The following is a 15597-nucleotide window of genomic DNA, read 5'->3' on the forward strand; positions in this document are numbered from 1 at the left end:
TTAAAAACTTCTGTTAGAAAAGGCAAATATGAATTTTATAATGTTCTAGAGCATGTTAGATGCTCATTAATTGATAAGCTTTATTTTGTCATAAAACATAGCCAAATGTAAACAATGTAGTATTTTAACTTCCATACAAAATATTGAATCACATACTTAATCTGTACTTATAGCCTAATAGCAAGAGCAGTAAAAGATGGTTCAGGTATTTGGCCTATGAGTAACTTTTTGAAACTGTAACAGGACACCAAAAATTAAAAGATTTAGAAAAGAAAAATACAGTGTAAATTTAAAGCATTTCTTGGACATAAAGTGCTTTAAAATTTGCCAATAAATTTATATACTGTACAATACAAAGCTCAAGAACATAATTATTGAAATGTAACCATTCCTTAACTTAATTCCAATTCAAATATCAGTAAAACGTGTAAATTAAGAATGAGGGAAGAGCTCATGTATAAAGTATTTTATAACAAAAAAAAACAAAAAACAAATAGAAATCCAATTAAGATGAGTTTCATTAAAACAATCCTGACTGTTATTACTAAGGTATGTCTACTTAACATTATACAACTAGAGAAACATCATATGTATGTCACTGGGATGGGATATAAGAACAAATAGTTAAGTACTTTTACTTGAGGTCAACTAACTGAGTTCAATAGTGATAATAGTAAAATAACCTAAATACAGTGTATTAGATAAAATTCCTAAGAATTTCAGGAATCAGGTACACTTATCTTGAGTGTGACGTATAATTTATAAGAAATTCTGGTAAATAATCTAAGAACATATGATGTTTTTAGAGAATTTTAAGTTACAAAACTATTTTAAAGAATTTTAAGTTACAAAATTAGTTGTGTATCTCAGTTACAAGGATGATCTATAAGAATTATTTTATTTGGTTTGGTCTTATGTCACACCAACACAGTAGAGGTCATATGGCAACTTTCCAGCTTTACAGGTGGAGGAAGACGTCAGGTGTCCTACCATGCATTATTTCAGACACAAGCAGGCACCAGAGTAGAACCACCAACATTGCAATAAGATAGCTGGATAATCCAAAGATACTGGCAGATTCGAACCCACAATGGTTTAGTGTTATTAGCAAGTTACTGCTTTTTTTATCAAGTCTAATTTACAATTCAAACAATAAGGTTACAAATGATTAATCTAAATCATAAGAACTTAAGGTTATAGATCTAAATACTAATTCTGATTTACAAGAACATACCTAAAATAAGTACTGAGTCTGCCTAACAAAATCTGAACTAATTTATAATAACTTATCATTACTACTACATACACTAAGCTTATAGAATGAATGGTAACAAGTAAACAGGTACATCAGAAAGCACCGTCCTGCATGGGCCCATCATAAAGGGACTCTAGGTACCTATCATATACAGTGTGCAGGAGGGAGGCAACCAACAGTTGAAAAAGATTTTCCTACTTTAAAGTCTAATAATTTAACAAGGAACATCGCAATGCGATGCAACCAGGTTTTCAGCAAAATATTTCACAGAAGCTTTGTCATGAAGGGGCATTTGTTTTTAATTGAACTTTTAGGAGGAATTATGGCTTTTTTAATATTCCTCAAACAAAAATGATTGAGAAATTTTATGTTGTCTATTCGCCTTTTTTTCCCAAATATTTTAGAAAGGTAAACAGTACTTTATTTTTGCTTAATTTTTGCATTTTTGCGTCTCTTGTCATTTTCTTTTGTCAACAATATTGGCGTGTGGTGTTTCGTGCGATATCAAGAAAAGTATGTTCACAATTTTAAAAAAATACTTGAATGATGTCTTGGAAGAAACATGGGAATTTAGTGAGCGCCAGGGCACTTGATGACAAAGCTTCTGTGAAAGTTTGGTCAAAATCCATTGAGAAATGTAGAAGTTGCGCACTGTAGAAATTGTTCACTATATATTCTGTATAAGGAAAAAATATACAAAGGGCCATAATTCAGTCAAATATTATCCAATCACAAAACCCCGACAATATGTGCCAGGCACTTGATAACAAAGCTTCTAATAAAGTTTGGTCAAAATCCGTTGAGAAATGTAGGAGGAGTTGAGCACAGAAGAAGTTGTTCTCTATATATTCTGTATAAGGAAAAAATATACAAAGGGCCATAATTTGGTCAATTATTATCCAATCACAAAACCCCGACAATATGTGCCAGGCACTTGATAACAAAGCTTCTAAGAAAGTTTGGTCAAAATCTGTTGAGAAATGTAGGAGGAGTTGCGCACAGAAGAGATTGTTCACTATATATTCTATATAAGGAAAAAAAACAAAGGGCCATAATTAGGTCAAATATACACCAATTGCAAAACCCTGTCAATATGTGACAGGGCACTTGATGACAAAGCTTCTGAGAAAGTTTGGTCAAAATCCGTTGAGAAATGTAGGAGGAGTTGCGCACAGAAGAAATTGTTCACTATATATTTTATATAAGGAAAAAAAACAAAGGGCCATAATTAGGTCAAATATTATCTAATTGCAAAACCCCGACAATATGCGCCAGGGCACTTGATGACAAAGCTTCTGTGAAAGTTTGGTCAAAATCTGTTGAGAAATGTAGGAGGAGTTGCGCACAGAAGAAATTGTTTACGCCCGCCCGCCTGCCGCCCGCCCGCCCGCCCGCCGACATACCTCAATCTAATAACCAGTTTTTTTCCTTCGGAAAACCTGGTTAAAAATGTTCTAAATCATAGCCAATAAAACCTTGGATATAATTTTACATATATGCCTACAAAAATTGTTATTAAAAAATTTAAAACTACATTATACTGTCAATAATTAAATTACGTCTATTAATTATAAAATCATTATACAAACAAATGAAAAATGTTAAAACAAATAAGAACTAATAAGATGCTAAAATGAAAGTTTTAATATAACATATTAATTTTTAGAAAAAGTATATACAAATAAAACTTTTATTCAAATGCAGATCTATACATAAAATGTGTAATGTTCAAGACCAGAGGTAAATTAGTCTGTAATATTTTTCTCTCTTTATTCAATCAACAATGAATAATGAAATATACAGATTCATGAATTGTTCAACAAAGTAATGTACATAAAACTCTAGAAAAACAACATTTACAAAATACTGAACACACAAAGTACATGATATGTAAATATATATGTACATAAACATGGAATGTAAAAACAATATGGTTTGCATTGATTTAATAACATTTACATTTAGATTAGTAATAAAAAAAGTCAATCATTAACATTTATCTTTATTATTCAAGTCAAGGCTAAATTTAAACTTTACTTCGAGGCAAGAAAAAAAAAAAACACCAAAAAAAACCAACAACAATAACCCTCACCCCTACCCCTCAATTATGTTCTACCATTCACCTTTTTACCTATACAATTTTCAAAATACTTAACTTGCCTTCCCATTAAATTTTGTCCCAGGTTACTGACAGCTAAAGACTTCATAAAGGCCTTAAAATAATCATCTAACAGTCAGAAATTTTCAGATTTCCATTTTTTAATATATCTGAGAATCTAATGTCAGGTCTATTATTGTCCCTGTCTGATGTAACTGAATTTCTATGTGCATTATTTCCTCTATCATCGTCTAAACTTCTCCTTTCATCAGAAACCACTGCACTTGCATCACTAGCATTTTGTTCACCATTTATATTGTTACTATTTATAGAAGCCACTTGACTGGTTCCCATGTGGCTCTCATTTAGATTTGTCAATGAGGAAACCGGTGTAGAGGTTCCCAGCTCAGCAGCATTATTAACAAGCTGGTTCTCTGCAAAAGCTGCTCTCTTTTTTCTCCTTTTGTAACGAATATATAACAAAGAGAAGATCAGAATGGCAACTAAGACTGTCAGTCCACACGTCACTCCTATAGCAATCTTTGCTGCTGTATTCACTGAAAACATAATAATATATAAATAATAGTTTTAACATGACACAAAATATCAAAAAATCTTTTAACTTTGACATTTTATAGTAAGGCATACATATTAATAAATGTAAATAAAAAGATGTCAAGTAATAAATTATTAATTTTTTTTGTGTGTTGGGAAGTCTTGTGAGGACTTTATTTAGCAAACATAAAAATAAACTTACACACTTAAATTGTAAACATTTTACTTATTATAGCAAAACAAAAACCAATAATATGACAGTATTTTCAAGATTTTGGTTTTCAAAATGAATAACATTATGAAAATACATGTAAACTGATTTCTTTTTTTATATTTATAATCACAAATTCTGTCATAAACTTCAGCTCCATATACCTTGTCTGTTTCACATTTTGAAAATGGTGTGCCTATTGAAATTATTAGAAATATATCAAGAATTGTCCTTTAGTTCTGCACTGTAATCATTAAAAGTGCAATAACTCAACAGTTATAAAAGTCAATTGATATTATTCTTGGTGTACTGCACTTCTCCTGAATGAGATTTACAAACCTCTTATGTTTCATATCAGCATGTCAATATTTTTTGTGACATAAAAGCAAAAACAATGCAAATGGTCAAGCCATCAGTAAAGCTCAAAAAAGATTACCGGTACCACATAAAGTGAGCTAGAAAAAATTACCTCATTAGGTTACCTTTTTTTAATCTTATTAAAAAGATGAACAACTATGTGAATGTTCAAGAATACATAAAAATATTCAAGAGCTGGAGCAACTTTAAATTTTTTGTATTGATACAGTTTCCAAACAATATTCATTTGCCATATAGATGAACTATAAATGAACTATCTTTGCTTCTTTTGCTTTGTTGGCAGCTGGTATAGTTATAATGAATTAGTTTGTTTGATTTACCTAAACAGTATAGGTCATATGGTGACTTTCAAGCTTTACTGAAGGAGGAAGACCTCAGGTGCTCCTCCATGCATTATTTCAGGCACAAACGGGCACCTGAGTAGAACCACCGACGTTTCGTAAGCTAGCTGGATAGCTTCCTCACATGTAATGAATTAGTATTTATTTATGTATTAGTATGTTAGATGTTTTAAAGTGGAAGAAAGTAGCACTGAATGTGCAGTTATGTGACATAAAGGTAGCAAAATGTAAACAAGAATTAGATATTATTTTGACTTCAATACGTAATGAATTAGTATTTCGTATGGAAGTCAAAATACTATCTAATTCTTGTTTACATTTTGCTACCTTTATGACAAATAACTGCACATTCAGTGCTACTTTCTTCCACTGTAAAACATCTAATATACTCTAAAAATCCATTACTAAGACTTATTAAACACATGTTTGACATTTCTAAAGAATTTAATAATATTGGATTTCTGAGGCATAAAGTGCCTTTTAGCGGTTGAAAATAAACATAAACAAGAGGGCCATGATGGCCCTGAGGTCGCTCACCTGTATATAGGCCCCCCCAACCCCCACCCCCCCCAAACGTTGCAGGGCCAATTTAACCAAAGGGCTTTTATTTGCACAAACTTGGTAAACACCCATAAGAAGATGTTTCATGCTAAACATCTAAGCTCTAGCTCATTGGGCTATTTAAAAGAAGATTTTTTTTAAGTTTTTACTATACACATATAGTTAAAAACAATGACACCCCTGGGGCCGGGCCAGTTATGACCCCAGGGTTTTTATTTAACAAATTGTAGACACTTACTAGAATATATTTCATGCTTCATATCTAAACTCTAGCTATTTGGGTTTTTTCAAAGAAGATTTTAAGTTTTTGCTATACACATATAAGGAAAATCAATGACCCCGGGGCGGGGCCAATTTTGACCCCAGGTCTTTTATTTGAACAAACTTGGTAGACACTCACTAAAAGATGTTTCATGCTTAATATCTTAACTCTAGCTATTTGGGTTTTTTCAAAGAAGATTTTAAGTTTTTGCTATACACATATAAGGAAAATCAATGACCCCCCGGGGCGGGGCCAATTTTGACCCCAGGGCTTTTATTTGAACAAACTTGGTAGACACCTATAAGAACATGTTTGATGCTAAATATGTTAACCATAGCTCTTTGAGTTCTTTAAAAGAAGATTTTTTAAGTTTTTACTATATGCATATATAGGGAAAATCAATGACCCCCCTGGGCGGGGTCAATTTTGACCCCAGGGCATTTATTTGAACAAACTTGGTAGACACTTATTAGAACATGTTTCATGCTAAATATCTTAGCTCTAACTCTTTTGGTTCTTTAAAAGAAGATTTTTTAAGTTTTTACTATATGCATATAGGGAAAATCGATGACCCCCTGGGGCGGGGCCAATTTTGACCCCAGGGCTTTTCTTTGAACAAACTTGGTAGACACCTATTAGAACATGTTTGATGCTCTATATCTTAGCCATAGCTCTTTGAGTTCTTTAAAAGAAGATTTTTTAAGTTTCTACTATATGCATATAGGGAAAATCAATGACCCCCTGGGGCGGGGCCAATTTTGACCCCAGGCTTTTTATTTTAATTTTTAAAGGTGACCACCAAAGGAACATTCCTGTGAAGTTTGGATGAAATTGGCCTTGTGGTTTATGAGGAGATGTCATTTAAAGTAAAAGTTTACGGACGCCGGACGCCGGACGAAAAGCGATCACAAAAGCTCATCCTGTCATTTTGTGACAGGTGAGCTAAAAAACAACAACTAAAATAGCTTACACAAGGGACAATGATCCTCTAGTCCTCTAAGTTTAACATCATCATTAATAAAGTCTGCCCTTTCCTGTCCATATACAAAGAAATCTGCCTGAAATATGTGCAATAAAACTTTTTATATTTGGGCCAGAATCAGTGCAAACTAAAATGAACTACATGAAACTAGAACTGCCACTATGATGGCGTGAATACCCCCGCATACCACTTTGTCAGAATCAACAGTGGCCATTTAGAGCTCAAGGACAACCTCCCTGCCAAATCTGAGGTTACTAAGCCAGTGCATTGCTAAGTTATGTATTCTACATGCTTCAAATGTGAAAATGTCAAAATCAATACATTGCGGACAGGACATTCTCTAGCAATTGAGAATAGAAGCTTTTTTTTGTCAAGGTCCCTGTGACCTTGACTTTTGACCCAGTGACCTCAAAATCAATAGGGGTCACCTTATAGTCATGATCAACATCCATGCCAAATATGAAGACTGTGGGTTAAAGGAATCTTAAGTTAATGGGTGGACAAACTTTTTGAAGTCAAAGTCCCTATGACCTTGACCTTTGATCCAGTGACCTCAAAATCAAAAGGGGTCATCTACTAATCATGACTAACCTCCATTCCAAATATGAAGACTGTGGGTCATAGGAATCTTAAGTTATTTGGCGGACAAGCTTTTTGAAGTCAAGGCCCCTGTGACCTTGACCTTTGACCTGGTGACCTCAAAATCAATAGGGGTCATCTACTAATCATGACTAACCTCGATGCCAAATATGAAGACTGTGGGTCAAAGGAAACCTAAGTTATAGGGCGGACAAGCTTTTTGAAGTCAAGGCCCTGTGACCTTGACCTTTGACCTGGTGACCTCAAAGACAATAGGGGTTATCTACTAATCATGACTAAGCTCCATGCCAAATATGAAGACTGTGGGTCAAAGGAATCTTAAGTTATTGGGCGGACAAGCTTTTTGAAGTCAAGGCCCCTGTGACCTTGACCTTTGACCTGGTGACCTCAAAGTCAATAGGGGTCATCTACTTATCATGACTAGCTTCCATGCCAAATATGAAGACTGTGGGTCAAAGGAATCTTAAGTTATTGGTCGGACAAGCTTTTTGAAGTCAAGGCCCCTGTGACCTTGACCTTTGACCTGGTGACCTCAAAGTCAATAGGGGTCATCTACTAATCATGACTAACCTCAATGCCAAATATGAAGACTATGGGTCAAAGGAATCTTAAGTTATTGGGCGGACAAGCTTTTTAAAGTCAAGGCCCCTGTGACCTTGACCTTTGACCTGGTGACCTCAAAATCAAAAAGGGTCATCTACTAATCACGACTTACCTCCATGCCAAATATGAAGACTGTGGGTCAAAGGAATCTTAAGTTATTGGGCGGACAAGCTTTTTGAAGTCAAGGCCCCTGTGACCTTGACCTTTGACCTGGTGACCTCAAAATCAATAGGGGTACTGAACATCTCTGAATAATGTAGAACAATCATAAGTTATCCAAAACCAGAGACATAGATAACATGTTATCTATGTCTCTGCCAAAACTAAGTTACTTTCTGAGTTTTGATAAGCTTAATTACTATGAGTGAAATTTCATGTTTATGTCATCAAGAACATTTTCATGGGTACTTTAATTCGAGGATTGTTTATTTTCCCAAAAAATAATGTAATGCAAAATAATCTTACAGCAGTCTAAAATGAAATTTCATTGGCTCTTAAATTCGTGGATTGACTTATTCACGAATACCACAAAAATTAGTGCACCATGGATAATAATGATTTTGCAGTAATAAGTGAAACATACCTCAATATTAATGACATCATCTTTCTTCTTTGTCAGTCTAACTCGGAGCTGTGTACGTACCATGAATCTTGGCACGGACACCAGAGTATCAGCTCTGTTAAATGTGTGACTGAAATCTACATAAGGTCTCTCATTCTGAAAATAGATTATAGAAAACTATTGAACATAAACACAGAACAATCTAAAACTTGTTTGTTTGTTTGTTTCATTTTACGCCTTTTCCAAACAGAATTTCAGTCATATAGGTGGGTAGTTTCCTAACCATCTTTCCTGGAGAGTTACACCAGTACTAGACTACCTTCCTCCGTGCTTAACTACCAAAGCATCTCCCGGGGAATAAACCCACGCCAGAGAGGTAACTTGATTAGAAGTCATTGACTCTAACCCCTTGACCACAGAGGCGGTTGCAATCTAAAACTAAACACCATCATCAAGTCTAATCATTATAAACCTTTTGTATCCTAAATTCACAGTACAATTCAAAGATGTATTGAAAAAATCTTTGAATATATTTTGATATTGAAATCACCAATGAATAATTCCAAATCTATATCAGAGCAAGTATTATATTTGCTAGTAACTAATTTAGCAACATTCTTGGCTTTAGCACCAAGTCACTGCAAGCTTCTTATTATAACGCTTGGGGCCTAACTTGAAATTATCTTTATATTTTCCCTTTTGCGACCCAAGGCAGTTTGGGTTGGGTTAACTTGGGTAGGTAGGTCATGTTTTTCTTTACACCATAATGTTTTTTTTTATCTAATATCAAATGGATTTCAAAATAAATTGTGAATAATAAGCATGTGTTTGAAGTTTATATCTTAAGTTTCAAAGTTTTATTTAACATATATCCCAGTTTTTGTATTCACAGTGCTGAAACATGAGACAGATATGAAGATGTGATTCTTATTAATAGACTCTGCTTTAATATCTAGTAAAAAAAAAATCTTTTTGTTTGGCAGTAAAACTTTTTGGGTAGCTCTGAGTTTTGTGGGTAGGTAGCAGGAGGGGAAACAAACAATATTTTGTTTTAGGCCTGGTTAGAGTTATGTTCTTAATTGCCTTGTATTCATCTAAATTGTTACAGAAAATGTATGCAAAGCGAAGTATTTCACATGGCATTTTTGTGACCAACATGTGAATGCAAAGCTCCCCTTGCCAGGCTAATTGGCCCATAAAGTTGCTAATCAAATGATATCAAAGTTCCACCAGTTAAAAAAATATCTATTCTTTCACTAAGTGATGTTTACTATTTATTTAAAGTGACATTATGCCAATCCGAGTGAAGTCTAAATTTCAAGTGTACAGGTAAAAGTCAGAATAACTAACATTTTGCCATAAATGTTTTCTATTTTATATTCTGCTTCAAAGATAAGAAACAAAATTCACATTACAAACAGAAAATTAAAAAATATTCTTTGCAATTCATCAGTAACATTTACTTGATAAAGAGTGGGGCAGATTTTTCATATTTAAGGCCGTTTTTATATTTAATCCTATTAATCATTTGCCATTTTCAATTATTGGTCAATCACCATTTATAATAGAGATTAGTCTATCTTTGGAAATATATTGTCAATTAAGGTCAACTTGACAATGATTAAATAATGAGCATAATGCCACTTTAATACATGTACATGGTGCATATTCATATCAGTACCAGGTAAGACAAAGTAAAAACATTCTAGTGTTCTATCGTATATATAGAGGATATTTGTTTGTTTTGCATGTAAGATTGAAATATAATTTCACTGAGTGAACACCAGATGCAATATTGTCACGAGTGGCGTAGCCACGAGTGAAAATATAATTGCTGGTGTTCACGAATGAAATATATTTCAATCTTATATGTAAACCAAATATATTTTCTTTTTATTTTATGTTTTTTCAGTGATTTTAAGTAATTTTTCACTGATTTTGCCGCGTAACGTCGCGCATTCTCCTTTGTGACGTCATAATATCATAACGTCACATCATCAGTTTTGAAATCTAGTTCCGTTGAATTTCTCTAATTTTGTTAAATTTCTAACATGATCTATGATGACATTGACTTTCTTTTCCTAAAGAAGCAAAATTTATGTATGACGGCATTTATTTCTGCCTGTTATTCCATTTTTTATAATTTTCTGTTCATCCGCATTCAGATATAGTCCGGCTACAGTGAAAATTATATTTTATAAATTTCACTAGTGGTTTATCAGAATATAATCATCTGATATATTACAGTAAAACACTTGAAAGCATGAAATAAATCTCCTTCACCTGACATACCGCCTTTTATCAGTAGAATGAACATTTACTAAATTGTTGTATGTCACCTACTTGTTTTCAGCAAAGAATGACCAACCTGTGCATTTGCACAGAGTGTACTGTTTAAGTAGATTTCCCAAAGAGGGTACCATTATGGATATGCACCATAATGTAGCTGATACTAACTTTGATGTAGAAAGTGACTTCAACAGGGTCGGCACATTGATTGATCTCCACCCTGATGTGTGACAGGGAGATAGCATCAATACGATACCTGCAGTTTGCCTCTAGACCATAGAATGTACATATCTCATTCTGACCAACAATTCCTACAAAGTCGAAGAAAAAGTATACAAAACAAGAGGGCCATGATGGCCCTGGGGTCGCTCACCTGAACATAGGCCCCCAGGGCCGGGCCAGTTTAAACCAAAGGGCATTTATTTCAACAAACTTGGAAGACACCCATTAGAAGATATTTCATGATGTTAAGTTTTTACTATACACAAATAATGAATAACAATGACTTTTGCCCCCCCCCCCCCCCCCCTCTCCCTGGCAGGGCCATTTTTGACCCAAGGGCTTTTATTTGAACAAACTTGGTAAACATCCATTAGAACATGTTTCATGCTAAATATTTTAGCTCTAGCTCTTTTGGTTCTTTAAAAGAAGATTTTTAACTTTTTACTCTATGTATATAGGGAAAATCAATAACCCCTGGGACAGGGCCAATTTTGACCCCAGGGCTTTTATTTGAACAAAATTTGGTAGACACCCATTAGAACATGTTTCATGCTAAATATCTTAGGTCTAGCTCTTTGGGTTCTTTAAAAAAGAATTTTTTTAAAGTTTTTTACTATATGCATATAGGGAAAATCAAATGACCCCCTGGGGCGGGGCCAATTTTGACCCCAGGGCTTTTATTGAACAAACTTGGTAGACACTGATAAGAAGATGTTTCATGCTTAATATCTTAGCTCTAGCTCTTTGGGTTCTTTAAGAGAAGATTTTTTTAAAAGTTTTTACTATATGCATATAGGGAAAATCAATAAACCCTGGGACAGGGCCAATTTTGACCCCAGGGCTTTTATTTGAACAAACTTGGTAGACATCCATAAGAAAATGTTTTACGCCAAATATCTAAGCTCTCGCTCTTTGGGTTTTTTTAGAAGAAGATTTTTTTAAGTTTTAACTATATGCATATAGGGAAAATCAATGACCCCTGGGGCGGGGCCAATTTTGACCCAGGGCTTTTATTTGAAACAAATCTTGGTAGACACTTATTAGAAGATGTTTTATGCTTAATATCTTAGGTCTAGCTCTTTGGGTTCTTTAAAAGAAGATTTTTTTAAAGTTTTTTACTATATGCATATAGGAAAAATCAATGACCCCCTGGGGCGGGGCCCAATTTTGACCCCAGGGCTTTTATTTGAACAATCTTGGTAGACACTTATTAGAAGATGTTTCATGCTTAATATCTTAGGTCTAGCTCTTTTGGTTCTTTAAAAGAAGATTTTTTTAACTTTTACTATATGCATATAGGGAAAATCAATGACCCCCTGGGGCGGGGCCAATTTGGACCCCAGGCCTTTTATTTGAACAAACTTGGTAGACATCCATTAGAACATGTTTAATGCCAAATATCTAAGCTCTAGCTCTTTGGGTTTTTTAGAAGATGATTTTTTAAAGTTTTTACTATATGCATATAAGGAAAATCAATGACCCCCTGGGGCGGGGCTAATTTTGACCCCAGGGCTTTTATTTGAACAATCTTGGTAGACACTCATTAGAAGATGTTTCATGCTTAATATCTTAGGTCTAGCTCTTTGGGTTCTTTAAAAGAAGATATTTTTAAGTTTTTACTATATGCATATAGGGAAAATCAATGACCCCCTGGGGCGGGGCTAATTTTGACCCTAGGGCTTTTTATTTGAACAATCTTGGTAGACACTTATTAGAAGATGTTTCATGCTTAATATCTTAGGTCTAGCTCTTTTGGTTCTTTAAAAGAGATTTTTTTAAGTTTTTACTATATGCATATAGGGAAAATCAATGACCCCCTGGGGCGGGGCCAATTTTGACCCCAGGGCTTTTATTTGAACAAACTTGGTAGACATCCATTAGAACATGTTTAATGCCAAATATCTAAGCTCTAGCTCTTTGGGTTTTTTAGAAGATGATTTTTTTAAGTTTTTACTATATGCATATAAGGAAAATCAATGACCCCTGGGGCGGGGCCAATTTTGACCCCAGGGCTTTTATTTGAACAATCTTGGTAGACACTCATTAGAAGATGTTTCATGCTTAATATCTTAGCTCTAGCTCTTTGGGTTCTTTAAAAGAAGTTTTTTTAAGTTTTTACTATATGCATATAGGGAAAATCAATGACCCCCTGGGGCGGGGCCAATTTTGACCCCAGAAGACACTCACTAGAAGATGTTTCATGCCAAATATCTAAGCTCTAGCTCTTTGGGTTTTTTAGAAAAAAATGTTTAAAGTTTTTTCTTTTGGTTGCCATGGCAACCAGAGTTCTGCATGGAATGGAATTCTTTGAACAACTTTGTTAAGGCTTCACACAAGGAACATCCCTGTGAAGTTTCATTATGATCTGCCTTATGGTTTCAGAGGAGATGTCGTGTGAAAAGTGTGAACGGACAACGGACGACGTACGACGGACGACGGACACCGGACGACGGACGAAGAGTGATCCTAATAGCTCACCCTGAGCATATGCTCAGGTGAGCTAAAAATAATGTTAATTGATCAGTTATAATGCCTCCAAATCCAAATTGTTTAACAAATAACAAAAGTACAAGGTTCATTATTTTGATAATAAACAACTTGTCTTTACTATATTTATATAAATTGATATATTAACACAGTAACATCACATAATATCATATCAACAATGCCTTGATGCAATAAATCATAAAAGGGGGAAAATCTGAAATAAAAATTCCAACAACCGAGATTAAAATTTAGCCACATATCTTATTAAATTTTCAATTTCAATTATGGTACATAGCAGAGGCCATGTATAGGGATAGAAAAGTCAGATGCTGTAAAGTAATGGTTCTGGTGAAGAAGTACACAGGGCATTTCAGGGGAAAATACTAGTTTTTTTAGGGGAAAATGTACCTTTTTGGGCTAAGGGAAACAGCCTTTATTCAGCTGTAAAATACAGGAATAAGAATTACTGAGATGTTACCTATTTCTATCCTGTTATTACAGTATAACCACTGAACCACACAAATATTTTATTTTTTCTTATATTCAAGCAAATATTTTTCATTTTGCAAGATAATTAAGCAGAGGTGAGGGAGGCAGGTCATATCAAATCATAATTATTAAATAGTGCACAAGTGTTGAACAAAATATTTCCATCCCCATCAATTAAAAAAACCTTGGTCAGCTAGTGGAGTCAATATTATGATACAGTTGTGATTAACTTTGTGTGATTTTTACTATGAAAACAAAGTGAAACACTGATGCCTACACTATCATCAACACTGACATTGATGCATGAGTATGATAGCCCCAACTTTACTTTCAATGTAGTAAAGGTAATAATAAAAGGCAAATCACTTGGGTGCTGCTTGATTATTTTTTCAAAACAACAGATAATTTCAACTTTTAGGTTGTACATACCTATCATAACTTGAAGAAAGACAAACACCTGTACCCAATTCTTAAGATCCATTGTGTCAAATTTCTTTCTATCCCATTTTTATTGCATCTCTATAACACAAAAAAAAGGAAACTTACTTTTACATGTATAAAAATGATTTACAAAGGAAACTATAAATTGCCTTGTAAGAGTGAAAGATACTCTTTTTACAGAAACTACATACTAGTAGCAAATTTGAAACTACTATCCCACAGAGTTTAAAGTTCAAGTTAGCCAAGAAAACTGGAAAAAATTACTTCTCAATCATAAGGCAGGTATATTCACTAACAGAAATAAATAAATTTTAGCTTGTAATGATATTTGAAAGTGTGTATCAATATTGTATGGGAAGAAAAATATTGATGATATATTGATATTGCAATATTCAATTACAGCCCTAATATAAACTAACAAGAAGTTTATTTATTTCTGCTATTTTTGTCAGTGATATTTGAAAACTTGAGTTTAAAGTTCAAGTTAGCTAAAACCCCAGTAACACTAGAGCTTATTATTGCTTGCGAGTATCAGCGACATGTAAAACTGACGATCGTCTGCGATTGTCTGCGACCAAACCCTCTGTGCACAGATAAATTTACTTCCGCTATTATTGTACGACCAGTCATTGACAATCACCCGACAGGTTATCATCAAACATACGATGGTCTCAAGATTGTCTGGGATTACTTACCACCAACCGTGACCAGTCATGCGATCACCTACAACTTGTCATACGACCATCGCAAAATTTCTAAAGACTACTCAAGACTATCAGTGACTAGTAGCAATTTGTAAAGACTGTCGTAAGATTGTTGCACAACATTTTTGCAATTGACAAAAACATGAAAAAGACTGATGAATTTGAGGTATAAATAATGACTTTACAGTAAAGCATTTACATTTATCACAGTAGCGAGAGAGTAAACAACCCAGAATGGCTATGACCGATAACCATGAAGTTTGCAGATGATACAACTGCAAATGCAGTTGCAACAACAAGATGCTGCTGCGTTGGTGATACTTCTACAGCGTAGAAGCAGAAGGCAACAAAGAAAACAGAGACAGTATTGGGTCAGCCCATGGATTGCTCGCAGGTTGCTTTTTGAAATTTATGAAAATTTGATGGTAAAGCTAGAGAGGGAAGACCAAGGCGACTGCATCAACTTCCTCAGGATGGAACCAGCAATACTCCATGAGCTTGTTCAACGGTTAACTTTTAGGCTTACCAAACAAACAACTCGGTTAAGCAAACCCCTG

At 34.2% G+C, this 15597-nt stretch overlaps 1 protein-coding gene across 1 annotated transcript; it reads right to left on the minus strand.

Moving 5' to 3' along the window:
- Positions 1-479: 479 nt before the first annotated feature.
- Positions 480-14459, minus strand: LOC132759079 (uncharacterized). Its single transcript, XM_060750804.1, has 5 exons — positions 14325-14459; positions 10866-11008; positions 8430-8564; positions 6632-6719; positions 480-3910 (listed from the first exon to the last, which is right to left on the minus strand). Exons 1-5 carry the CDS (start codon positions 14374-14376, stop codon positions 3483-3485), a joined length of 846 nt encoding a protein of 281 aa, XP_060606787.1. The 5' UTR covers positions 14377-14459; the 3' UTR covers positions 480-3482.
- Between the last annotated feature and the right edge of the window lie 1138 nt (positions 14460-15597).

This window comes from Ruditapes philippinarum, unplaced genomic scaffold (genome assembly GCF_026571515.1).
Source record: "Ruditapes philippinarum isolate M1 unplaced genomic scaffold, ASM2657151v2 ctg9323_1_1_1_1, whole genome shotgun sequence".
Taxonomy (NCBI): domain Eukaryota; kingdom Metazoa; phylum Mollusca; class Bivalvia; order Venerida; family Veneridae; genus Ruditapes; species Ruditapes philippinarum.